We start from the raw sequence: 26,927 nt of genomic DNA, 5'->3' as shown, positions 1-26,927 counted from the left end.
TATTTTCAGAATACCAAGCTGAAAGGACACAATGCTAAATTAAACTGTTGATTAATGCAAGGGTTTATTTGGTATCCAGATAGCGTAAATTTTTGGTTATCCAAAACATAGTCTGTCAAATGACTCCTTAGTGTACTTACAAACCTGCATATACACGCAAATTTATCTTTGAATAGAAAATGTTTATTATTTTCTTAGTGGACAGAAAACTGGAAATGAATATTACACTTCAACAATAACGCTAGAGATCAAAGGTAAAGCTAAATAAGCTAAGTAGAAAATCCACTTATGAACAGTAACTTCAACATCATTGATCTATGAATTTATTATTGAATGCCAAGATATTTAAAACTTACAGAGTTTTCAGTTCAGCAGATCAATGTTAAAATGTATGTTTAATTTCTTCACAGTTTATATGACAACATAATAGACTGTTAAATAATTTTGTCTACCAATGAATTAGAAGTACCAATCATTTCAAATACAAACTCCATTCAATTTATAATAACGTGGCAATAAATAAATATTTAGCATGTTTATTTAACTGGCAACACTAATGTGCGATCACGTTTACGATTATGCTCGCAACACCAACAGAGTCGTATGCGATCTGCGCACGCGCCATGAATAATTTCCCTTACCTGGAAACTGGCTATCCCTCCTTTCATATCGTAGTCATTCATGCTGCCGAATATCCTCTCTATTAATTTATGGGCTTTTAAATATTAAAAAAAGTACCTTCCTGACATATAAAACTTGTATCTGCCTTCAAAAGTTTTGGTATTGTTTGTCTATAAAGTTTTTATTGCGACAATAAATCAAGACTTTTATTCCTACCTATATTTATAGAAGCAATTCGATTCGCCGCTTTTCATAAACTTGTACTTTGTTAGTTCCCCTATCATAACCTCGAGTCTGTCCTCAAACAAACGCCTGTCTTCACAACACGAGGTGACCATGCGTTTCATTAACAAGGGCACGACCAGTTCCATTACAGGACAACAGCGTCATAGCATTGAGTTGGAAAATTGCTTGTCTGTCTACATAGCGACCAGGACTCACATCAACTCGGCAATTGATGGTCACCGTGTCGCAGGTATCTAGAATCGACACATTGTTCGACATTTTGTGGCGATTACGTTACAATTCAGATATGTGTGCATTACAGGATAAAGTTTCATACAAATATGTCCTGGATGGGTGGAAGTGATACGGTGATGATTTCGTTCTGAGGTGATAATAAGACCCGGGGCTGGTTATCAACATTGAAAAACCAGTAACTAGGTAAACCAATTGGAAGTAAAACTTGGTACTCATTATAAAATTCCGTATGTTCCGTAGAAATGGAAATGAGGTAGAATGAACGTGCAGCTAGACAAATCACGGTCTAGTTGTTATAAGACGAAGTAAAAGTCGGGTCGGCAGACATCACGACTTTGTCACTGCGCAGTTCGCATACTAAATGCGATAATAATTGTTTCGTCTGCCCCTGTTTTAATTTTGGGATGTGTAGGCAATTTTTGTGATGTCGTAATCGTCATTGTAATTTTAGTAATTAAACTAGTTAAATGAATTATGGGCTTTAATTATTATGATGAGATAACAGAAATCTTAATCAACAGGTGCAAGTGGTTTTGCTCTGTTAAAATAGAACCCCTCCTGCTTTTTGTTTATCACAGTTTTTACTTGCCAACAAAATATTTTGAGCGCGCAAGCTTTTCTAAATTAGTAAATCTTTCAACGCCTCTTGCTCTTTGGTTTCCAACCATAAATGGTTTTGAAAATTTTAAATACTTATATGTATACTTAACGTATTTTTTTTTAAGTATCTCGGTCCACATTTTATCGGGATTCTCCACATTGATTGCGACATCGTCTCGCCATTTAAACTGAGATCATTGTTATACAAATAGCCAAATATTTTCAAGCATAGACTACGTGTGACGGAAAGTCCTCATCAATGGTATTCGTATCACGGAACGCCGTGGTTCGAATGATAAACTTATAAGTACTGGTGATTAGATGCCAGATTATCGCGAAACGTGGATGGAAAAGTAGGTGCTAATACAAAAGGAATGTTAGGAAATAATGCGAGAAACTGGCACATAACAATAGTTAGACATGTTTTTTTTTTAGGAGATTAGAATACCTTTACCTAATTGTTCTTTTTTCAAAAGTATTAAGCAATTTTTTTTTCTTTCTATATTGGCATCCTTTAAAGCCTTTTCAGTCATAAAGCCTAATTGATCGGTTTGCATAAATCTTAAGCCTTTACAAGTAATTAGCATTCGAGATAGTTGCAGCTATTAAACGGCTAATTAACATAGAAGGACCACTTTCAATCTATTAAGTTATTAAGTGTGTAAATAAAATGTTTGTTTATGAATTTGCAAATTAATTCAGTATACAAATGCGACAAATGTATCCGAATCTGTCATTTTTGTCTCAAGGTTCGTGTTTTAAGTGCCATATTATTTAGTAAATTACTAATGTTTCCGGCGGTTTTGCCTGTGTTCACACTTACTCTTCTATAAGAATAATATAAGAATCTATCAAGCTCAGATGTTTTTATGTTAAAATTGGTTAGATTTAAAGTGGTTGGCAGTAAATTGGTAGAAATCCTAACACGGTGAATGCTTGGTTCCGCGACGGTGACATGGGCTCTTGCTTGACCGAAGGTTGACGGTACGTGTATCGTAAAACACAGTAGTATAAGTTGTATCAAGTTCAACAAGAATCGTCAAAATAATTTCTTACTTTGGTATTATCAGAAGAAAATACATCTGCTGCAGTAGCTTTCATGCTTATCACTTCACAGTTCATACGTACAATCTCGACCAACTACTTAACCTGTGTAAATGGCATTTAAAATGATAATCTTTAAAAAAATCAACAAATCTAAGGTATACTTTGACCCTTTAAGATTCAGCTCACAACGCATAAATTGACGCCTCTCGATTAAAACCATGAGATTAAAAGGAACGTGCCCATATTGTCACTCCTGGAAGTCCGAGACGCATACAAATTGTTAAAATTAAAGGTTTGGGTTTACTCTTATATCACAAATACCGCTTCTCTACGTACCTTTTTCCAGCATCCGGCTTACATGGTAAAAATTATTTACATGGTATATGAACTACAAAAACAACACTGAATGATTCTGGTCTGCTAGATAAACTTCTAGAAAATTCTGATCAATCTGAACTGCCAGCCTCAACAAAACAACTGGTGTTCCAAAATTTTGTTTTATAAGCATCACATTCATCAACATCATCTCCCGAACCTTTTCTCAACTATGTTGGGGTCGGCTTTCAGTCTAAACGGATGCAGCTGAGTACCAGTGCTTTACAAGGACCGACTGCCTATCTGACCTCCTCAAACCAGTTACCCGGGCAACCCAATATCCCTTGGTTAGACTGGTTATAAGTATAATCATTGGCAAGGATATTGAGCCCTGACCTTCACCTGCGCAGAAGTGATTTATTGGTTTATTGCCATAAGTGTACAGTGCGAAAAGCGATCCCCACTCTTCCACCGAGAGCTCATTATTCGTGCCGATAACTATATCACATTATACATGTTAAAATACGAGCAGTTGTTCTTCTGCTCTTCGCCTGTGTAGACTGTAGAGCATACACCCTCATTACTACGCGGTGAGCATGCTTATTACAGAATATTAGCTGCGATACGTTGCCCTTTGCATTACACTGTGGTTTTTTGAATTTACTCAACTGTGGGAACTTAGAATTTTTTTAGAGACTCTAAGTGGATTGGCTAACTGCAGGCTTTCGTGGACAAGTTTAATGTCCTTATTATATTACAATTTATAGGATCATGTACTGAATAAAACAGTCACTTAGTATTTTTGCCAAGTATTTACAATAGAAACGCCTTTTTCGCATAGGTGGTCAAAAACAGCATGTAACATGCATACTTTTATATATAAAGTGACACCTATTGTTGTATTGTATTCTAATTTATTGTCTACTAATGGAATATGCATATTTTTTTAACACCGCAGACTTGAGAGAAAGTTTATCTTTGTCTACAAAAATAGACTTATCTACAGTGTTTTTTTTTAATTCTAGACTAATTAACAGATTAATAATCAGGACAACCTATTGTTGTGTTGTATGAAGTGCATTATAATCACTCAATTTAAAAATATCAATTCCTGAAACGCTACCTATTATTCTATTCTTAGATATCCTATTATTACTACAATCTGTTAATATATTAAAAATATTATTAACATGAGCAGCCATTTCCTAACTAAAAACCAAAACCAGGAAGAATCAAGTAGCGTAGCTATGGGCAGTTAATAGCACGCTCCAGTGCCACCCATCGTACCATATCGCACTCATCATAACCACGAAGGTTTTAGCGAATATCATCTTTAAATGGTAACACTCAAGAGTTCGAACTTAGGGAACTATGGACGGGTAATTGCTCCTAAGTGAATGAACGAGCAATGCGTGTATTGTTGATTCTTTATTGTTTGTGGGTAATAATGAGGCAATGTGTTGTTTGGGTGAATATTTTGTAGTGACAATAAAGGAAATGCAGGGAGTGAAAGAATACTTTGAATGATTTCTTGGGTCTCGGCTTCTCTTAGTAAAGAGGAGGTTTTCAAAGTTTTTATAAGAATATAAATCTCACTACTGATAGTGATAACTAGAATACAGGCAGGATAAAATGTAATTAAGTACTAAACAGTACTTAATTACATTTTTTATAGGTTTAAATAGCCATATGCTCAAATGATTCATATCTGTAACGACATAAAAAATTGCATACACCAGTTTTGTATCTGTTTTGTATATAGTAGGTTAGGTACCTAAGTAATCTGAACTTAAAAAGCTCATTAGGTACTCTTAGTCAAGTGTACACTGGCAAATAGCCCTAAGCTTATCTCAATCATACTCCAAGTAAAATTATTTGTATAACAATCATTAAGGTAAACTACGGGCACGTGAACTTATCTAACGTTATTATTCTAGCGGTTACGTTCCGTTTCAGTGACGAAGCGAGCCCACCAAGAAAGTTCTAATACATTACAAGGTTTCGGCACATTACTTAGCAGTGGTATCGTGTACAACCGAAGTTAAACAAATAAATAAACATAAGCTTACTGAATGGACGTATGTTGTGAGACCACCCTGCGACAATGCGTGAGAATATGTCCGATTTTCCGCGTTTCAAGTTTACAGTGAGGCCTTCAGTGAATCGAGTTGCTTTGTATTGCTTTGTCGAATGGAATAGGGACATGGTACATCTACATAAACACATAACCATATTGTTTTTAATGCGCGTGAGCCGTGCAAGGGCGGAAGGTTCCGTTGCATAAAATGGAGGGCTTTGACGTTTTGGTCTATGGAACAGCAAAATGCCTATAGCATCGCATAGCACATTATTTTAGTTATGTTGCCCTAAGTCTCGAATTTCTTGGTACCTTTATGTTAACTTACATTGAAAACCTATGTTGATTGATTATAAAAAGCATTTTATTTAATAAAGTAAATAATTTACTAGTTACCGACTTATACTTGCGACGTTGTAAGTACTTACTAAATGGAGATGAATGCCCATTGAATGGGCGGAGTTGCTAACACGCCCTCTGTTGACACGCATGTGATTGATGGTCAACTACTTATTTGAAGAAGCTGTTATAAAGTTACAATGTGTTTTTATGCAGAAGTAATAAAAACACGCTTTGAGCTGCTTGCGGAAAGCCGACTACTTTTTTCTATTAATAATCCATCAAATAATTTCAAAATTGAAATACCCATCAAGCGCAATTTTTTGAGTAAGTAGGTGCTTAATTGATTTAAAAAAATAATCTGAAAGGAGGCAGCGTCCGTTCCAAATTCGAAATAAAAACGATGAATACCAGGAAAAAAGATTCCAAATTCAATTAGCAATTGATGTTTACTTTTCGTGTTCTTTATTTAAATATACAGTTAGAACCTTATTTCATTTTGTCTATTCTCTGTTACAGTTGAAAATCAAACCCTGCAAGATGAATGCATAAGGTGAGTCTAGACTTATTCTAACTTAATAATAACTTAATTCGAAAGAGATACATCTTAGTAATAAATATTGAACATCGGATCGCATTAACAATGCTATAGATTGTAATAATAATCCGATGAAGCAGCGTCGCGGGCGTTTATCACGCCTCGGTGATAGCCAAGTTATGCAGATAAGATAGAAACGTGCGTCTGAAGAGACTGTTCTTGTCTCTGGTCATTATCTTTCTAATAAATAATTACAGATGTTATATACTCTTTTGTCACAGGTAAATGGCACTGATGAAATGAATGACGAATTTTTATTATGTAATCATGTTCTCAGATATTAAAGGACGTTAGACAATCTAAAATTAATTGATCATTTTATCCGTTTAGCTATAAAACGCATTTGCCTTTAATAGGATTTATTATTGATTGCCAAACTTAATTCACAAATCCTACTACGATCAACAAATGGAATGGAAGACGTAAAATTTTTATATTATTTTACAAAACCTTGACATTTTATTCTGAATATTTTGATAAAACTAAATTGAACCACTTTCGGTTACCTTGCTTAAATGTTGCCAATTTTAAATATTGGCACTGTCACTTTCTATAGTTTTATAGCGGTGGTACTAATTAATGTTACGACTGGAAGAACGGATGAGCTCAATGTTATTAATGGGACCTGTAATTAGAAATATCGACTTTCAATTTCTTCATCAATGAATTTTATTAGGATATTTTATTTTATAAAAATAAGAAACCATTTTAGTGCTTCTGATGTCAAATAATCACACTTTTAGCAGCACGATCATCATTTCTTAACCTCACTTCATAAAAACATGCAAATATCTATGATTAATGTTACATAAACGATAGTACGATACGTACAATTCATAAACATCACATTACGAATGTAGCACATTACATCTCGCAACCAGTTTCCATATAATACGTTATGACAGAACGGAAAATGACAAGAAGCGATCCCATAGATATGCGAGAACATAGAATGTTGGGAATTTAAATGACATACGATTCTATCTTGAATCTAGAATCATCTAAAGTGATAAACGTGTGACAGGTCTGCCAATACTGTGATTTGTGTTCTAATCCCGTTCTAATTGTACCTAGTGTGTGTACCGAAATGTCTTTTTAATAACATTTTTTTCTGTAAGATGTTTGTACCGTTTATACACAGCTATGTTGTTGTTTATTGGCTATTAGCCAGTAATTAGTTGACACATCTTTTAAATTGGAATTCTTTCACACAGCTAGACAGCCTAAACGCGGATACACATATTCCTGATATCTACTCCATCAAACACTGACACTTTAGGAATATGTGTATGTAAGATTATATAAGATATCTCTAAAATTGCGGATTTTGAAAATCACAAAGGATACATCTCAGGGTGCTCGTAAAGTTTGAAGATAGGAGTTACATGTTTTCCTTACTACACCATTTAATATTTCAATATCCATATAGCCATATTTATGATTATTTTCACTATCCGGTTATACTTGGCCTGATGACCGATCGCAGTATTATAAACCCGTCTGCTTTACTGATCAGCCATCAATATAGAAGTTGGAGTGTGTAATGCACTCGACGAACAAATTGATTCTGATTTATCTGAATAGGTCATCCTGAAAAGTTACGGTATCTCCTTGATACAAGTGAGGTCTAACCGTTTCAAGTTTATTCACTAATTAAGACAATTGAGACATATTTTACCGTAAACTGTAATAAATAATCAATTTGTATTGTATTTACGAGTGGTGAGAGATCGAGCCATCGACCACACAATCTACCAGGTCTTCGAAGATCGAAACAATATTTTTGTAATAATAACCGATCTGAGAACAAAACCTAGGCCTCATAGTCACGCGTCTCACTAATACAGACAGTTACTCTGACATTTGTACACAATATAAAATTCCTGACTATCTCACAATCAAAAGGCAACGCAGAACGTTCAGAATTCCGTCATCCTTTATTCGAAAGCTATCACGTATCTAGATAGCGTCAATTAAGTAAATAGCTAATTGCAAGTGACTAATGAAAAGCTAGTAACAAAGCGAGGCCTAAGCTTTACGTGTCTGACAAGCACTTCCATTAATACGACCGTGTAACCGCTGCCTTATTGTTCAGCCTGTGAAATGATAGGTCAATATATGCGGCTTTGAATCATCGTGAACACTGTAATCTTTTGGAATATGCTTCGTGTGGGTCCGTTGAAGTAAGCTTAGCTTAGCTGCAGTTTCATAGGCACTTCAAATTAAGAAGCAAGACTTCTTAGACTTCTTTATTTAGGTGTATTTTTCATGATCACCGGACCTTAAATTGGTATAGTGTTTATTGTTATAAATTAAACCTCATTGTTATAATCATCCTCCTGATCTTATCCCTATTTTATTTGGGATCGGTGCAGCCTGTCTTTAGATTCCATATTATCTATCTTATGTGACGTTATACCTATCTATAAACGAGAATTATTTTTGTTTCCTCATTACTTCTAAAATAAGATGTCTTTTGGCTTAAATAAATATTGTAAAGACAAATAGTTGAATAGTGTTTGTTAGCGTGAGGAATCCGGACTTCACATTTCTAATTAGTTGTAGATAATTATTCACCGTGCTAGATCAATATTGAAGTGCGATGAATGTATAAAATGTTGGAATTATGCTTGAATGAACACCTAGGCAGACCTGTTCTTCTAAGAATAACGTCTCGTTGTAACTTAGTTTTGCTTTAGTTATATATACCTACGTAGTTTCTTATTAAGGCTGCGTTATTTAAGGATCCATTTTTACATCTTTATTCTCCAATTTTAATTTGTCTGTGGTCTATTGCGTCTAAACTAAATTTATAGGTTCACAGAACTTGAGAAGTGTTTGTGAATTTAGTTATCTCCTTCCTTATACTTATTACTTATCACTATTGGAAAGAGTGTCTTTAGAATATATAGACAATTCTTTTCCTTATGACAACTCTTTGGAACCGTGCACTAAGTATTAGCTTCTGACGCATCTTAAGAATCAATACGTCAAAAGGAAATAAAAACCTTTAAGATAAATATTTGATTTAAGAATCTTAACCACAAGTAGGTAACCCGTCCAAAAAATCTACCTAGTGCAAACCACAGATTTTTAACTATATCTTCCTAGTTACAAGAAAAGCCGCTAAAACAAGTTGTGTACTTGATCATGTAACAAGACATAATGCTGAGGATACATCTAATGATCCTAAGCTACCTTGTACTAGTGTATTATTTTAATAAGTACGCGAGTTGCACGCCACTGGCGCGGTAATTAGTTGCTTAGCTGCTGTTAACAATTATATGATAAGTCTTAGATGAGAATAGGATAGGTATGGTACTTTTGTGATGGTGTTTCAGTCCTATTTAATGATTATCTAAACACATTTTTGCCGGTTTGACCTTGAATAAATATGTGCTACCTACAATGAAACTAAGATTTAAAAAATAAACTTATCCGATACTTGTAGATAGAGTAAAATTTAGCTCAATACCTAATGCCTTCTTATCTCAATGTTTGCTGCATACTTCTATAAAGTAGCTGTTTGCATTCGTGCCTTATGATTTAGGCCTAGCGATATAATAGGTAATTAAAATCAAGATGAAGTTTCGGAAGCTCATTATAACTGCAGTTAGCAACAAGACCACTGCAGTAGACCAGCAAATTATAGCAATTAATTAATCAGACCATAACTTGTGTACGGCTACTATCCAAGAGTTCAGTTGCATCGTTTTATGGACACCATAAACTTATAAATACCATCATGTGTAATAAAAATCGTAAAGGCGTATTATGACAAAGTTGCTAACTGCTTTATACTGGCTTTTAAAGGTGGAACTAAATGCCTCATCAAAAATGTTATAGGTACTCTACTACTATTATAGGTTGTATCTGGCTTCGTACATTGGGAATGAGCTTCTATGTTTTTAATTAATCTTTTTGCACTATGGTCTCATAATAAAAGGTCTGACATGAACTGATTTGAAGGTCCAAATCAGATCATGGAGAAGAAAGGGCAGGGAACTCTATTTAGAGACTTTACTGAAAGGCGAAGTTCTTACAGGAAAGGTTTTTTTATGATTTTTTATTTAAGCTCTTTGAAAGAAAGGAAAACCATTTATTTGCACAACTGTCTTTGACAAATAGGGCGGATGTTTATCGGCGATGTCGATGTTACCCTCAATCTTTATAACACAGACTTTTTCACCTGATACGTTTTGTCGTCATAACTAACATCGGACGTCGGATTCATCTAGTATAGGAACTTATGTTTTACATTATTTAGTAAAGCATAAAACAGTAGGTCAACCTATACCTAGTAATATTACTTTATAGGATCGTAAACATACAATTAACGTAGGCACTATTTAGTCAAGGTACGGAGACTCAACAATGTTAACATTTTATATGGAGGTCTTTTACTAATGGCTTCATTATTTGACATTAAAAACTAATTTACGATTATTGTAGTATCGTAAGCACAGATTTAAAATTTGTCGCCCTACGTCGTCCTGTCCTTGGCCAAAACTAACGATTCGAACTAATGATCGCGACAGCTTACACAAATATCCTACAGTACCACATCTGACATTACTAGCAAGATGAAAGAAGTGTCGCAATAGAAGCAATAAAATTAAATGAGGAAAGGTAAACCGCTTATAAATTCATTTATGTCGCAATTTCTATCAGAATATCCTAAACATAGATTGATCCGATCTAGCGATACTAACCAATAGTTTGCAAAATCACTTACCTACTAGAGGTCGTTTAGCTAAGTCGTCAGGCATCAGTCAACTCGTAAAAGTATTAAGTAAAGTTTTCAATAACTTTCAAATAACTGCATCCTATCTGAATATGTATGTTGATTCTAAGAGTTCAAGAGAAGTTTAAGTATTTACAAATTGAATGAAGAGAGTTTAATCTGTGTTTAGAATAAGTATGAATAATATAAAACTTCTTGTGAAGATTCAATGGTTTTTCCGTTGTCAATATTAGCCCAGCCACACGATATCTCGGAGCTATAAATAATTAACTGCCTATTTACTTTAAACAAAGCAAATGGCACTTAATATTCTAATAACATTTCCAACTAATCGATAAAGCATTCTGCGTCAATACAAAATAAACAACACTTGATATCTAGACGTTCTAAAAAACAAATGACAATCTCCAGGTGCCATTTTACTTTCTTCTTAACACGCAACATTCCTTTTTGTACTTTTTTCAGTAAACAGAGCGTCTCGAATCGTTTAAGGCGCTTGTACATCCTCCATTAAGTACAGTGCTGACCATTACGCCACAAAGGTATTGCTGGATATAAAGCTGTGTCCAACCGCAAATGGCCGGCATTATCCCCGCACGGGCTGCGCACGCGATCAATGTCGTACACATCTGTTGTAGCGACGATGTGCCGACAATCGCGCGTTCCATTCAATAGAATGCATAAATATTTTTTCCTGTTTAGGAGTATTCCTCACGATACCATAAGTGTAAGACTATAACAAAGCGTACAAAAACTCAAAAAGGCTTGAAGGAATCATAAAGCAATTTAATGATTTTAAACCTAAAATGGAATTCGCATCAATCAATATTTCTCTGTAATACACGACAATTATATCGTAATCGCAAGTTACAACAAAGCAGAAATTCTATGAAAAAATCACGCGTTTTTGCACCTAATGCGCGTTTGATGTGGTCGGCGTATCATGGATCGCGGATGACGCACGCGCCGAGTGCCCGACGACTCTGCGGTATGCGGTTTTTCACATCACCCATCTGCCGCAGACAATAATTGAGTAACATGCAACCCTGTCTCATTGCACGAGGCGGCAAAGGAAATGGCTACTAGAGAAGCTTCGGCCGCATATGTAGAACTGTTATTATATGCTTGTCTCACATTTCCTTAGTAATCAGCAGCTTGTAAAGAAGCGCTTTTCTGGGTAATTTTAGGCCTCACTTGACAGAAAATTCCACTACATTCATCTTTTAATGACAGAGAACAGAACTTGCCTAAGTATCGATTAGATAATCCAGTTTCTTTGAAATCCGACTTTGATTTCTTGATTATCGAATCATCCACTGTCATGGTAGAGACTACATCCGTCAAAATAGAAATCAGTGACTTAGCACGAACTTGCTAAAAATGGCTCGAATCGTTACAAATGATACTTCCGCAAACGATGAAACAGTAGCGGCGTAAGGGGGGGGCGGAGGGGGCGGTCCGCCCCGGGTGCCACGTCTCGGGGGGTGCCATCTTGGTCGGCACATATCTGCATGACCAGGATGGTGCTGGCAGAAGGGACTAGTCAAGCCTAGATTCGCTACCATTTACTGCGCGTTATACAAATTTTAAACAAAACTACAACAGTACTGACAGGGGTGTCACCCTTCTCAATCCGACTGTCACCCCTCTCTTGTATTTTTTCTTTTACCTGATTACTTACATTAATTTCTCAAAGTTAGAAAAAAAATCCGCTCGCTTCGCTCGCGGTTTTTTATTAATTTATAATTTCTTCTGCGCTTACTTTTTGAGTCCTCGATCTAACAAAAAGCTAAAGCCCCGAAGTAGCAAAAACAACTGACGCTCGCTTCGGTCACGGTTTCTTTTTATATGTGCTTAATTCTGAGTTAAAGAGAGTTCCCAAACCAACAATTAGAAAATTCTCTTTACGGTGGATATTTCTAAGCAGTTTATTTATTTATTTTTATTTTTATTTATTTATGAGTATGGAAGACTTACAGCTAAGTACATATAATAGTTAATTGTGTGACTAACTGACAGCCAATTACAAGTCTTCACTTCTAAAACTAGTTTAACATAAAAAGGACAGTAGAACAAACTCAACACACTGCTTATAACGCCTGAGCAAAAACAAAAAACAATAATTAAAAAACCGCAAAACCAATAACTTTGCTACAGGATTTTTTGAGGGAAATGTTATGTATTAGAAATTGAATTGAGAAATGGGAAAAATTAATTTAATTTTTAAAGAAATTCAATGCTAAACTCTTTTTCACCGAAGTCACACTTGTTTTAAATATGTCGAAGTCAAACTGCTTACACACCTTATTAAAATATCTACACACACGCACAAAATAAGAATTTTGCCTGTAATTTGTATTTGATAATGGTACGCTTAGCGGTGGATTGAACCTTTTAGATTTACTTGGCACATTAAAATAGAAAGACGATAAAATTTCAAAACAATTTATATCACCTTGAACCGCTTTCAATAAAAATATACAGTCAGAGATGTCACGTCGATTAGCCAGTGGTAAAAGATGAAATTTTTTACAGAGATTGGGATAGTTAACTGATTGATACGGTACTCTTTGATGATAGCATAAGAATTTTATAAATCTTTTTTGGATACGCTCAATGCGGTCAATGTATTTGTGATAGCAGGGGTTCCATATTTCAGATGCATATTCCAAGTGGCTTCTAACATAAGTACAGTAAAGAATTTTTAAAGTTTTGGCTTTTGTGAAGCACTTAGATAATCGCATAACGAAACCCAGAGACTTAGACGCTTTAGCAACGATAGCATCGACATGCTTATCAAAGCTTAGTTTGTAATCGTGATGCACTCCCAGATCACGAATAGTATCACATCTGGGTAAGACCTGACCACCTAGAGTGTACGTTGTGGTTAGAACCGATCTTCCACGAGAATATGTCACAACAGAGCATTTGCTGGGGTTCAGGTCAAGCTTGTTATTTTTACAATAATTTTGAAGACTCTGTAAATCTTTTTGAAGTGCTGACATGTCCGCTGTTGAAGATATAGTTGCGTATATCTTCATATCATCAGCAAAGCACAATAATTTGGATGAAGTGAAGCAGGAATCGATGTCATTTACGTAAATAATAAATAATAACGGACCGAGCAGGGAGCCCTGGGGGACACCACTAGGGACTGAAACCCAGCTAGAAATGTAGTTATTTAATACTACAGCCTGTGACCTGTTTTCTATGTAAGATGAAAACCATCTGAGTAAGTCACCGCGTATACCGATCCCCTCTAACTTCCGTAATAGGATGGAATGGTCGATCCGGTCAAAACATTTACTATAATCTGTGTAAATGACATCAACCTGCCCACCATGATCCATTGCGTCTGTGATGTAATTGTTTAGCAGTACAAGATTAGTAACCGTGGATCTACCTTTGAGAAAACCGTGTTGGAAAGGACTAAATGATAATTTTAGAGCCGAATAAACTTGGTTGTATACTATACGTTCGAACATCTTGGCGATAGTACACAGTTTGGATATCGGTCTATAATTTGCAATTTCTGTTTTGACTCCTTTCTTATGTATTGGCGATATATATGCCGACTTCCACATGTGGGGGACAATACAAGAAGATAAAGATTTCTTAAATAAAATTGAAATAGGATATGCAATAGTTGCAGCACAGCGTACTAGAAGCTTGGATGAGATGTTATCCGGTCCTGGCGCTTTTGACATATCCAATTTTCGAAGCATGTTGATAATATCTTCTGTGTCTACCGTGATACAACTGATATCGGATGAAGGGTTTGATGGTTCCGTAACATGAGCAAAAGGAGAGCTAGCACCATCACGATCGAGGTTGGGATCTAAAAAAGTCGAGTGAAAATACTTTGCAAAAGCCTCACAAATAGATTCACCAGTGCGCAGTGTTTCATTTTTATAATTGAACGAGCTCGGGATCGCATTCGTGTTATGACGTTTTTTAACAAATGTCCAAAAATGTTTAGGGTTGTTTTCTATAGACGTTTCGGTAAGTTTTAAGTAATTAGAGTAACATTGACTTTCCAATGATTTTACCCTTTCGCGAAGAAGTTTAAAGGTTTGTTCGTCAGCTATATTACCATAGGTTTTAAATTTTTTAAAGTATTTATGTTTCTCCTTTATGATTTTAATTAATGAAGAACTATACCAGGTCGGATACGATTTGTTGCGGAAAAGTTTCTGGGGAATATATTTAAGTTGGAGGTTATAAATTATGCTGTTGAAAAAGCTTACCGAATCGTCAATTGACCTTACTGAAAATTCATTATCCCAGTCAGTCTTAGAAATATCGCGGTTAAGAGAATCATAGTCACCCCTATCATATAAGAATTGTAAACGTGATGCTCTCTCAAGAGGAGGCGTTTCGACAAGATCTACTGTAATCTGCAATGCCGGGTGATAATCATCGATTGGTACCAACGGGCTTAAACATTCACAGACGCCGACTGCCACGTTGGAAAGTACTAAGTCGAGTATTTTGCCGTGTTTGTTAGTCACACCATTATATTGACTAAAATCTATAGTACATAACTCATCGCCAAATAATACTTCATCACTACTTTTAAGATTTGATGGGACGAACGATATGCCATCAGATGAGACCCAATTTATTCCACTCATGTTGAAGTCGCCAATAACAAGAAATTTATCAGGACAGTTATCAATAACAGATGTATTTAATTTGGACAGAAAGTTCGTTAACTGTGAAGAAAAAGAAAGACCACGGTTTTGTTTACAAAGATAAATTCCACAAAGATGTAAGTTAATATACTTACGTGTATTAAAGTCCTTCAAATGCATACTTATCCAGAGATCTTCAGCAGTTGATTGAAAATGTTGTTGACATGTAACTGACAATTCTCGACGAGTAGCTATTAACACCCCACCACCGCGCGATTGACCAGTTAAAATATAATCCCTGTCCCTACGCCACACAATATACCTTTCATCAAAAAACTCTGAGTTCAAAACTCCATCCAACAGCCACGTCTCCGTGAGAATAATAATATCGTATGTACAAGCTGCCATCTGACGATAGAATATATCGGATTTAGTTCGTAAACCACGAACATTCTGATAGAATATGTTTAGGCCGTATAAGCTTACATTCGCATTAGTTGCCATTACGCATCAAATCAATAACAAAAAAGAAACCATTACAAAATAGCAATAAAAGTCGTTTAAAAAGCATATGAATAATCGATACAATGTTGAAGACAAAAAAAAAGAAATATGTTTGTTGTAAGCAAATGACCAATAGTTTAATTAGCGTGAGGGTAATATTGTGGTAAACAACTGTGTGAGCAAACAAGCAATAACGTATGGATCGTACAGGTGAGAAAGAGTTAAGCATATTTTTAGTTTTGACGCATTGAAGTATACAGCGCGATAAGCAACTTAGTGGAATTTTTACTAACGAACAAGAGAATGGTAACCGGTTCATTAGTGTAGCAGAGGTGCTAAACAATTTGTAACAACTTAGTATAGTGACATGAATTATGACAAAGCAAAGTGGTAGCGATGATTGTATAATGTAGTATAAATAACATATTAAGCAATTTTGTTTAAATCAGATTCTTTCCTTACTATTAAAACCTTTGAATTGGTGTTTTTGAGTACGTGAATTTTACCATGTTTCACCCAAATAAATTCGTAGTTTTTTTCTTTGGCAATAGTTTTGGTTTTACTCAGTAGCTTCTTATATTCTACACTAAGATGATCATTGACAAATACGCGCCGAGATGTGCCTTGAAATCCAATGTCGGTTGTGCACAGGTCCTTTACTGCTCTTGCGGCCGCTATAAAGTCCTCCTTGACGTATCTGTTCAAGAAGCCCACGACAATAAGTTTTTCGTTTGAATTGAAAATGGGCACCCTCGAGACGTAATTAATCAGGGTTTTGGGGCAACTATAGTTCACTTTCCGGCCAATCGCATCAATAATCGAGAATAAATTTTCACCTTTCTTTATAGGAACACCCTTAATTTCGATATTATTTAACCGGGAGCGCTGGTCAAATGATGCAATTTCGAACTTAGCTCTGGATAATTCTGTTTGAAGATCATTAATAGTCTCTTGCATCTTGTCAATCTCTGAGACTTTATTTTCGACTTCAGCAATTCTTAAATCGAATTCTTCAAGTTTGCCACTGGTTCCCTCACATGTCGACTTCAGATCGGATAGCTCCTCCTTAATAACCTTGATGTCATCGATTAGTGTCGGCAAATTAATCAGTTGGCGTTTCATATCCCGTATCTCACTGAGGATGGTTTCAAGGGAAGCTTGATCAGAAGTTGGTACGGCTGGAGACGAAGTTTTACAGGCTAAGCACTTCCACTGTGCCATCCTTGTAGCACCCAGCTTTCTCCATCCAGCTTCGGATATATTTGCACATTCAAAATCCAGGTGTTTTTTACAGCTTCCACATTGAACGCCATCGTTGAATCTCACATTACACACTGCACACGTTTTCATTGTAAAAGCACTACTAGAAAAAAGTTCGAAAGAAGTATGCAAAAGGTTGGCGATCTATTTATTTGCTCGGAGCAGCAAGCAGCGCGTACTGTACGACTGAGTGTCCACCGGAGAGTGAGGTTTAGGTGCTATTTGTAAGCTGCGGAGGACTTTTGTGCCCCAAAACTAAAAAAATTTCGCGCTCGCTACGCTCGCAGCTTGTTCACTCTACAGTACTTTTTTTTCAAACTTGTTTGAGTACCTAGGGTTCCAAAACTGAAAAATTTTCTTCTTCACTTTGCAGTAATTTTTTTCAGACATGTTTGAGTACTGTTGTGGTCAAAATCTCCAAAAATTTCGCGCTCGCTGCGCTCGCGCCTTTCACTTTACACTGGTTTTTTCTTATTTCTTTAAGTATCTTTGCGCCCCAAAAATCTAAAATTTCGCGCTCGCTCTGCTCGCGGCTTCTTCACTTTACGGTTTTTTTTTCAAACTTCTTTGGGTAGTGTTGAGTTCCGAAAATCAAAAATTTCGCGCTCGCTACGCTCGCGGCTTAAATAACAAAGGCATGTTTGGGTTCAATTGTGTCCTAAAACCCAAAAAATTCTAGTTACTACGTGATTATTTTTGTTGTATTTGGGAGTGCTCAATAGGTAGTCCGCCCCGGGTGCCACCCGATGCTACGCCGCCACTGCGATGAAACTTATGCTTTCTTGCTTCCAATTTTAGATATGATCAGACTCAACCAAAACGAATTAGAAGCGTGACAGTCAAACAGTATGGTACAGCATAAAATTCTGTCACCACCTGTCAGGTTTGTCATATTTATAAGACACAGGGCACAAACGACTTAAAGCTTTATATGAGCCGACAATGAGTCAGCTAGTTTCGAGTGTGTACCCGCTTGTCCGGAGGTGGTCAATAGCAATGGAGGTCAGAAGTCATTTCTTAAGGTACTGCGACCAACTTTCCTGGTATAATTGTTCTCTAATAATGAAATCACATTAATGGATCTATGATTGCCGTTTGATTAACGAGAATGATAAAATTAAGTACTTACAGCAATGTTGGTTAAGCTGTTTTACTGGGTTATATTGAGTAAATTTTTTGCCGATTCGATTAAAGATTCATATTACGGAGATACCCTTGCCATTGATTAATGACACTTTCTTATAAGTATAAGATGCGCCGGAGCACATTGTTAGATGTTCTTCCTGTGAACAAGTTACCCTGTGTGACAAACGAACAATAATTAATGGTTTTTCTAGGCATTTCATTAACATTTTATAGTGACTACCTACTAGAAAACGCTTGCAGTTTTTTTTACATTGAACTATGTAGGTACCTAAAACTATTTCATATTCATTGTTTCAGCATTGAAGCACTTGAAGTTTTAAACATAACAATATAACAGAAAACGATTTAATCTTTAATTTAACTTTGGTTATAGCGCCGTTAAATATTCTTCAAGTAAAACTTTGTAGGTATATCGCTACTACTTCATAAATATTTTATTTTTATTTAACGATCAGTGAAATGTAAGTGAAGAAGCATTGTTATGATACAACCTATGAATTGTTTATTTTCTACTATGAATAAAAATGAAATATTACACGATCATAACTTCTGTGTAATATTTTGTCATCAAGAAAGTTTTTCTAATTCTAAAGTGAACTTTGGTTGGCGTGTCGCGATAACTCTTGGAGTCCATTCCTAACTCCTGCCAAGTCTTCGATTGCCTCGTCAAGCGCAATTACGGTCCGATCAAGTGCTCTGCGACAGACTGGGAATTGCTGCAAATTGCAAATAAAAGTGCCGTTTGCTCACACGAATGCCTGGACACCTTATGTCGTCTACATTACCATTATGTCATTATGATTGTGGCATTTGTGGCGATATGAAACTATCTCGGCTTTCCCCGAGCCAAGGCAATGCTTAATACTTCTTTAATGGAAACGAGAATACTTTCACAGTGCTACGTGTTTGCATTGCTCGCCTTTTTACGGTGTCTTGACACAGTGCAGCGATGAGAATGTATTTATATCGTGTTTTATAGCCCTGCTTTATACAGTTTATACAGTTCACAGTCACACGTGGATATAGGAATACGTGAGTAGTTGTCTAGAGAAAGAAAGAAAACATAAACACTATTTGCGCAAGTCACTACTTACTACAAAAATGTTGAGGTGAAATTATTGACTACCGTAAGAGGCTAGATAATAGTCTAGGATTACAAGTGCTAAGCTTTTTGCTTTACTGTTGTTGATAAAAGAAATTATAGCTAAATCTTTTTTTGAGCTGACACTCTTTTTTAAAACCGCACTCATCAAAACATTACAGCCGAACGGACTAAAAAAAAATACAGTAACGAACTGTTTTTTCCTCTATTTGTTATTAATTTTACATTGTGGTCAAATCAAAAATAAAATGGCAGCTTTGAATCTACTACGACGACGGTTAAATACAAATTAATGGTTAAAGAAATACGTATGCGTCTAGGAAACTGTTACGGTTTGTTCCTAAATTAGGTTTTGAAACTAATGGTAACTAAAAAAAATAGTATTCAGGTTTTAGTAAGTAAATGCAGATTTAAATGCTTTATTAATATCAAGATTAAGGTTTGAACTTTCAAGTGGTTTTTAATTGCGCTTCCCGTTAAAAAATATTTTGTACACATTTCATTTTAGTCAGTGAACTTAGTGTTTACAAGTATACAAGTGACTTAGCAATATGAGTACATTGCCGGCTTATGAACTTTTGAATTCATGTTCGTAAGTTCCATAAAGTAAATAAAGTCTTTGATAATTCCAAACAAAACTGTGTATGTCGCGTCTCTTCACGTCACATTCATGTAATACCACAAACTCCACAGAGCCATCACTAAAGACAATCTCAGCATTAATAATTTCATCTGTTATTTCCAGAACAAGTTTCTGTATTGTTGTTCTATCGCTTTCTTAACAAGGTTTGACAATATTGTTCGCGGGACAATAGCTTCGCGCCGATGACGACCCACGATACAAAGACTAACACTGATTGTGATGGTGAAACCACTAAGGTCAAGGTCAAACCCATTGAAAATCGCAGATATTTTTATTTAGCAACTTTTTTGCACGATCGCTTTGATAAACACAATTTTGTATTCAAACTTAGATACAGAAGAGAATCCTATGTTAAGATTTCTATCAATTTGTCTGTTGTTAACTCTCGGATAAGAGTCCACAAGCCATATACAGACTTTTTGAATTATTTAGTATTTCGTTTCACTCTGATCATCCGAAGAGTTGCGTATACACGAAGCACTTTTATACAATTTGATTCTAAAATGAAAGTGTATAATATCATAGACATTGGCATACCCAGTAACTTTGAATAGAATTTACTCTCGACAGTTTTCCGCCAAACAAGCGTATTATGCTGGTCGCATCCTTACAAGGAAACCGCATGTGGAAACTGTGTTTACAAATGAAGAACTTGTATACCAATAAGTCAACTACACGTATTAGCATTTGGAACCGGACAAATGAAAGTTTTCCATAACAAGATTTATTCAAGTACCACCACGGCGGAGTACGAGTGCAAGATTTTATGATTGTAGAAATGTGTACTTAAAATAGTGAATATCAATGAGTTTTCAATTCTCGATTTTAACTTTAGCACGTTCAATGAGTTCGAATACGAATTTGTTCCGCGCATTGTAAATGTGTCTAGACATGCATTGACTGACAGCGTTTGGATAGATTGACCACAAATCCATAGATTTCTGTACATAGATAAATTTCTCCGCAAATGAACATGAATGTAACAGGCATTGTATCAAATCCAACATCTCAGGATATATTAACTTGCTTTCAAAGGTTATATACAGAAAACTGGCCAACAATTTCTTCTGAAAATTCTAGGGCTTAATTTCATACAATAAAACTACAAGAAGCCGCGGTAAGCGTTGGTTAACCGCCACGCGGATACGATTAAACCTATTGCACCTAGCGTACCTAACACTATATTTTTTGCAACAGCTCAATGGTGGTGATAATCATAATAGTCGATACTTCCGTGCGTCAGTTGTCTCATTAAGATATCGGCAAATGAACGCCTTCTTTCATTATTTTCTAAACAAAGAATAGTTCTTATGAAGTTTGGTCACAAAATACATAGGTACAGAAGTCAATCTACATATAAAGCGCGTTCGAGTCACGCAGACATAGGTGTCTGTCTATGTGTGCGTGTTCACAGACGCGCTGTCTCAAAACAACTCAAAACAGTGCGAGCGGGGCTGCCGTTTTCTTGAGATACGCGCGTCACACACAAGGTAGATAAATGTGCACGCGTTTTGATACCTACCTAACTGTAATTTGACTGTAATATTTTTAATTTTAATAACAAAAGAAAAAGTAATAATGGAGTAACAAAAAAAGTCGTATTATATGTAATTGTTCAGTGGACGGTTGTTTTAATACAACAATAAACAGTGAACTGTCGTTTTTTAGCCTGCCGTATTACCTATAGTATGGACCTACTTATTTTCTCATATTTCGATGGTTCTTTTAATAAACGCAGTAGGTAGGTACAGTTAGGTGGGTAGGTAAGCGCCCTGGCGGCCTCTGGCCCAATGCCGTAATAAGTTTTGCTAGTGTCGGCCCAGGCGAACCGCCCAACCTACCCTCAAAGATTATTACTAAGTAGTAGTTGATAATTCATGGCGAGAGTATGTTGTAAGGTAGACGAAATAAAACTCGCAAATCAAGGTTTCTGTAGGTAGAAGCAAGCTTAGATCAGGGACTGTACCAACCCATTACATACAAAAATATTTTTTTCGCAAGTAAAGAGTAATAAGTAAGTACCTATAAGTATATGTATGAATAACAAAATTATAAATTGCGGTTTCTGAAAAAGTTCGGTAAGTATCTCGTTCAAACGAATTTCCGTTGAAAGTGTTTATTAACCTCATGTATGCCACATTAAATATTTTATTATTATTGGTTTATATTTCATTTTTCCTGTTTTATTCTCAACAATAAATCAAATAATTAGATACGAGTACCACTACCACGTTAGTTTTATGCGCATAAAAAGTTGACGACCCTAGCGCGACCGCCGAGTTTAGGCATGAAAAGTGAAGTACATACAGTAGATTGACTTCTGTACCTATGTATTTTGTGGTTTGGTCTTCAAGTCTTAATCAGATGAAAGAATAAAGTGCTTAATAAGCAGATCTTTAAACACTATATTATATTAGTGGAATATATATTTAGGTTTTTCAAAGCTGCTATTAACGACTGGCATTTGAAGTGAATTTATGGGTTTAGATTTAGACAGTTCTCAATTGAATTAAAAATGCTATCGAGCGCTGATGTAGCCATATTAAATCAATCATGACCATTATGGACCGAATATAAAAAGCAGATAAGGAGATCTGGATCTAATTTGTGGCACGAGACCTGAATCCGAGATCTAGAAATTCTTTTACCCCATTACCGATCCTTTAAGCGCAACTGAAACAATTTGCCCCTACGTGCAGTTTCTGTCTTTTTTGAAATACGGTACTGGAAAGCAGCTCTCGTACGGCCGCCCGGCCGTCCAAAGACTGTAAAAAATTGACGGCGAAATTGTCGGTACCTGAAGCGAAAATCGGGTAACAGTCTGTCTAGTGAGGCGACAAAACGTTTTTACCGCTCGGGACACAACAGTAAGCGCTTCGACTTCGACTAACACAATAATGAATGCGCTATTGTCTCTTCCATTCAATCTACGCATACTTGTTTACCGTTGCGCTTTTAAATTAATACATTTCAGTATATATTTTGTGGGATTGACAGGACCTTAATTGGCGATTGTCTACAATTGAAATACCAGGAAACAAGTAAGTGTATGCTTATTGATTTTACTTCATCAACCGATGCCAGTAGTATCAAGAAAAGAGACAAAAAATAAATTGCTGGAACGTCGACTACAGACCGGCTCTAAGTGAGATGTTGATTAAGCAATTGATCTTACAAACAGTAAAACAAACTTGTTAATTAAGGCTGTAATCCTAACTAATCTAAGTAGTTCGCATATCGTTGGATCATTAATTACATCGGTTGTATCTCAAAGATGTGTGATAAGTGCGACCAATGAACATAAACAAGTTGATGTGTCTCGAAGCCCACGGCTAGGCGGTTCATCAATCAGGCTTAATGGGCAAGATACTGTAATGACGTTACCTACGTACGCACCTCCCATTTGCATAGGTCCGAGACGAGGATTGTAATGAGGTAAATAATAACATTGTTGCCATCTTTTTTGCGGATATTGCGGCAATAACAGTCGATTAGCTTTTAATTTTATGTTCTAGCTCTTAGAAGTGAGCCTGGTAGGTCTGTAAAACAATAAATTGTGGACAAAAACACCGTTACACTAAGCGGTTATATCCTAAGCCTAAAGTAAATTAAAATGAATATCTGTTCAATTATTTACTTATTCAGAAAAGTATCGTTTTCTTTTGCAAAGCGCAGAAGCTCGTAATAATAAAGTAATTATTGATAAATTCTACGGATACCGCTGCAAATTACGCTTGTACGCTCGTAGAAGGTACAACTGTCACAATCAATGTGGGAACTTTGATGGCGTCTCAATGGCAGCCAATGGCGGCTGATTGACGTTCCGAACTGTCAGTGTCATTGTTCCACGGTGAGCTATCGATTCTTTTAATTATTTTACTGTTGAACTTTTTAATTGCTTAACGCTCATGTTTTAAGAGACGTACCTTTGATTGATTTTATTTATACCCCTTGTAAACAGTTTTCAATGCGTTGTATCTCTTTGTATGATTCAATTTTATTAATTGGTAGTCAGGTTTTGATTGACACTTTAGTAATTAATACTTCTGTATATTATTGTAAGAGAACGGACAAATGTGTTTCTACATTGAAAACGTTGGTAAAGAATACATATAATTGTTTTTTTTAAACCAAAATAGTCAAAGACAAGTAACTCGTCAATGCAGGCAATTAAATGACGCCATTAGTATATTGATAAATTAGAGAATACACTGGTACTCAGCTACATCCGGTTAGACTGGAAGCCGACCCCAACATAGTTGGAAAAAAGGCTCGGAGGATGATGATGATATTAGAGCATACACTTTTTAATTGACAAAAAGACCTAAAGTAGCAAAATCTTCTTCGATGTACCTATCAATGTATTTGTAACATGTACACAATCAACGCAACTCTTTCAATCTACAGAACTATCATTTCAGTGTTCCACAAACAGGTACGCCATTCGTAGCACGCTATTCCGAAACGTAGGACAGACATAAATTACTCAAGCTAGTGTCTTGGTAATAAAGCGAATGCAAATTATCTCACTCGATACAATCTAGAGACGGGTAGGTCGGTGATTTAGATATAGTCATTAGTTGCTTTAATTGAGATTCAGCGTCGACGCGTGTTCGACTGATATGTAGCCGCTAATTTTATTAGTACGAATACTAAGTCAATTATAGTTTTTGTGATGATTGGTCTGTTCTATGTTGTTTGTTTTTAAGTAAGCATTAAATATGTAAGTATTACTTGTGCTAATAAGCTTCTGCACAGCGGTTTTCTTGTTACATTTTTATGCACTTGAACAAATAATCTACGCCCATATTATGCAATCTTTCTGTTAAGTGCGTTTTTTCAAATGAGTTTCTTACCTTATGAAATTACTCACTAAATCTATGCAACTGAAATAGGTACATATAGGTAGGAACGTGCTTGTAAGGAAATAAGTACTCAAAGCAAAAATGACACTAGGTAGATGAAAATATGATCACTAGTAATTGCTTTCTTAATTTTACAGAACAATGGTGTTCCGAGAGAAGGGTCGCATTAAACACAAAGTAATTTTACAGATTTATCTCACTATTGTCATCTTCTTCCTCATCCTGTAGAGGTTTCTCAATTTATTAGCTGGTCCCGTTACGTTGAAAGGATTATAAATTAATATTTAATCGTTCACTAGAGGTCATAAATGCTCGAGTATGTAGGTACCAACATTGTATTCCATGCATTTTCTTTACGTAATGATAGAATACTGTTCCTGTGATGAACCTAATGTAATTTTATAGGCTTGCTTTTAATTATTTATAATTAAAGGTTTCCTTGATTATGCAGTTTTACAAGGTATTGAAAGGCATAAAAATGCGTTTTATTTTAGTCAATCACAACTAACTTACCTTTGAAAGCTTTTGCTTCTTGGCCCTTAATTGTAAAATTTATATTTTATATCAAAACCAGTTTATATTTACAAAGGTACTATTACTTCCTATCGATAACTTTAAATTGTAATCTGTATGCGACACCACGATGTCGTCACCTGAGATAGGTATAGCAGTTTCATGTTTATTAGATTGACGTCAATAAATAAACAAAGGCAACAAACTTTAGTTTGCTAACATGAACGTTACATAATCAAGGTTGTCGCAATCACGACAAGAATCTAACCATTACATACCTACCCAGTAGAAACTATTGTGTCGTGACAGAAACGTAAATATTTTAATCGTTTAGAAAGTCTTATAATATGTAGTTTATCCAGTAATCGAAATAATCATTAAAAATACTTACAATTTAACTATTTGCTTCGTCATAGAAAGCTATATTAAAAAAATCATAACGGCCGAACATTTTTTTCACTTACCTACGCACTTCAACATGGACAAAGAACTGGTAACAACAGGTGAACATGTCAAGCATGATCCAATTAAATGGTGAGCGAGGCACATAAGTCGAGGCACGTCGACGCCTCGCCAACGCCTAACGCCTCGTTTGTGCTACCGAATGTCGGCGCACTTTGTTTATGAGACGGCCTTTTTGATGCCTTTGACGCAACCTGTGAGTGAAGCCTTCCTTTAAAATGTATGAGCAACTTTTGTCCCGACTGATTTAGACATTTATAAACACCTTTTTAGGAAAACTTTGTTCTAAGTCATAAGCATTTTCTATAAGTCTTTCTGTGATTTTATGATGACGATTGTTATTTGGAAAGTTATTGACGAATTTAAAGGAAGAAATTGGTTGTGGATGGTAGTAAGCGGTTTTACAGCGTATTTTAATAGTCGTTGAAGAATTATTATACAACAATATTATATTCTGAACAATTTCTCTTTTCAGGTTTTTAAGTTCGTCTGAATGACTTTATAGTGTGGCTGTTTTATGATTTATTTTGAAGCGTTAGATTAGCGACGTGACTATAATTGAGCCATTCCTTCCTTCCTTAATCACCTGTCAATGTCGTCAATACTCAGTAAAGTTGATACGACAAAGGTTTAAAAAGCTTCAAGTTGTAAAATTGCATGACATAAGTAGTAACAAAGTTTAAAAGCCGTATTATACCTACATTAAAAGAAATACTGTTTTCAATACTAAAATACGTCCGTTCATTGTCTTCATTTGTCATAACATAATAGGTGTGCTTTAACATTTTACTTTAATATATGTTAAAGATGCAATCTACACACTAATGATTGTGTAAATAAGATTACCAAATCATTTCTAATAGTAGGCGTTACGATATGTCCGACATTCATGTTAACCTTTCATTTACTCCGAACAAAGTTAACCACAGTTTAAGTGCTGGTTAGTGTCTCATTAAAGACAGTTTAACGTCAATTTG

The 26,927-nt window shown here is 35.6% G+C and overlaps 2 protein-coding genes across 3 annotated transcripts in view; one reads left to right on the top strand and one right to left on the bottom strand.

The window, feature by feature from the left end:
• Sha (shavenoid) overlaps window positions 1–26,927 on the top strand; it is a 58,678-nt gene that overhangs the window by 6,154 nt on the left and 25,597 nt on the right. The window contains exon 2 of one of the 2 annotated variants that reach the window (XM_021326493.3): window positions 5,999–6,032. The exons of the other annotated variant lie outside the window; for it this stretch is intronic. The gene's annotated coding sequence lies outside the window, so the exon portion shown is untranslated. The remainder of the gene's footprint in view (window positions 1–5,998; window positions 6,033–26,927) is intronic. 2 annotated transcript variants of the gene reach the window in all.
• Window positions 15,990–17,421, bottom strand: LOC135117900 (uncharacterized). Its single transcript, XM_064038332.1, has one exon. The coding sequence runs from the start codon at window positions 17,307–17,309 to the stop codon at window positions 16,386–16,388; it is 924 nt and encodes a 307-aa protein (XP_063894402.1). The 5' UTR covers window positions 17,310–17,421; the 3' UTR covers window positions 15,990–16,385.

Source organism: Helicoverpa armigera, chromosome 15, assembly GCF_030705265.1.
Source record: "Helicoverpa armigera isolate CAAS_96S chromosome 15, ASM3070526v1, whole genome shotgun sequence".
Taxonomy (NCBI): Eukaryota; Metazoa; Arthropoda; class Insecta; order Lepidoptera; family Noctuidae; genus Helicoverpa; species Helicoverpa armigera.
This window is presented reverse-complemented; position numbering and strand designations above follow the sequence as displayed.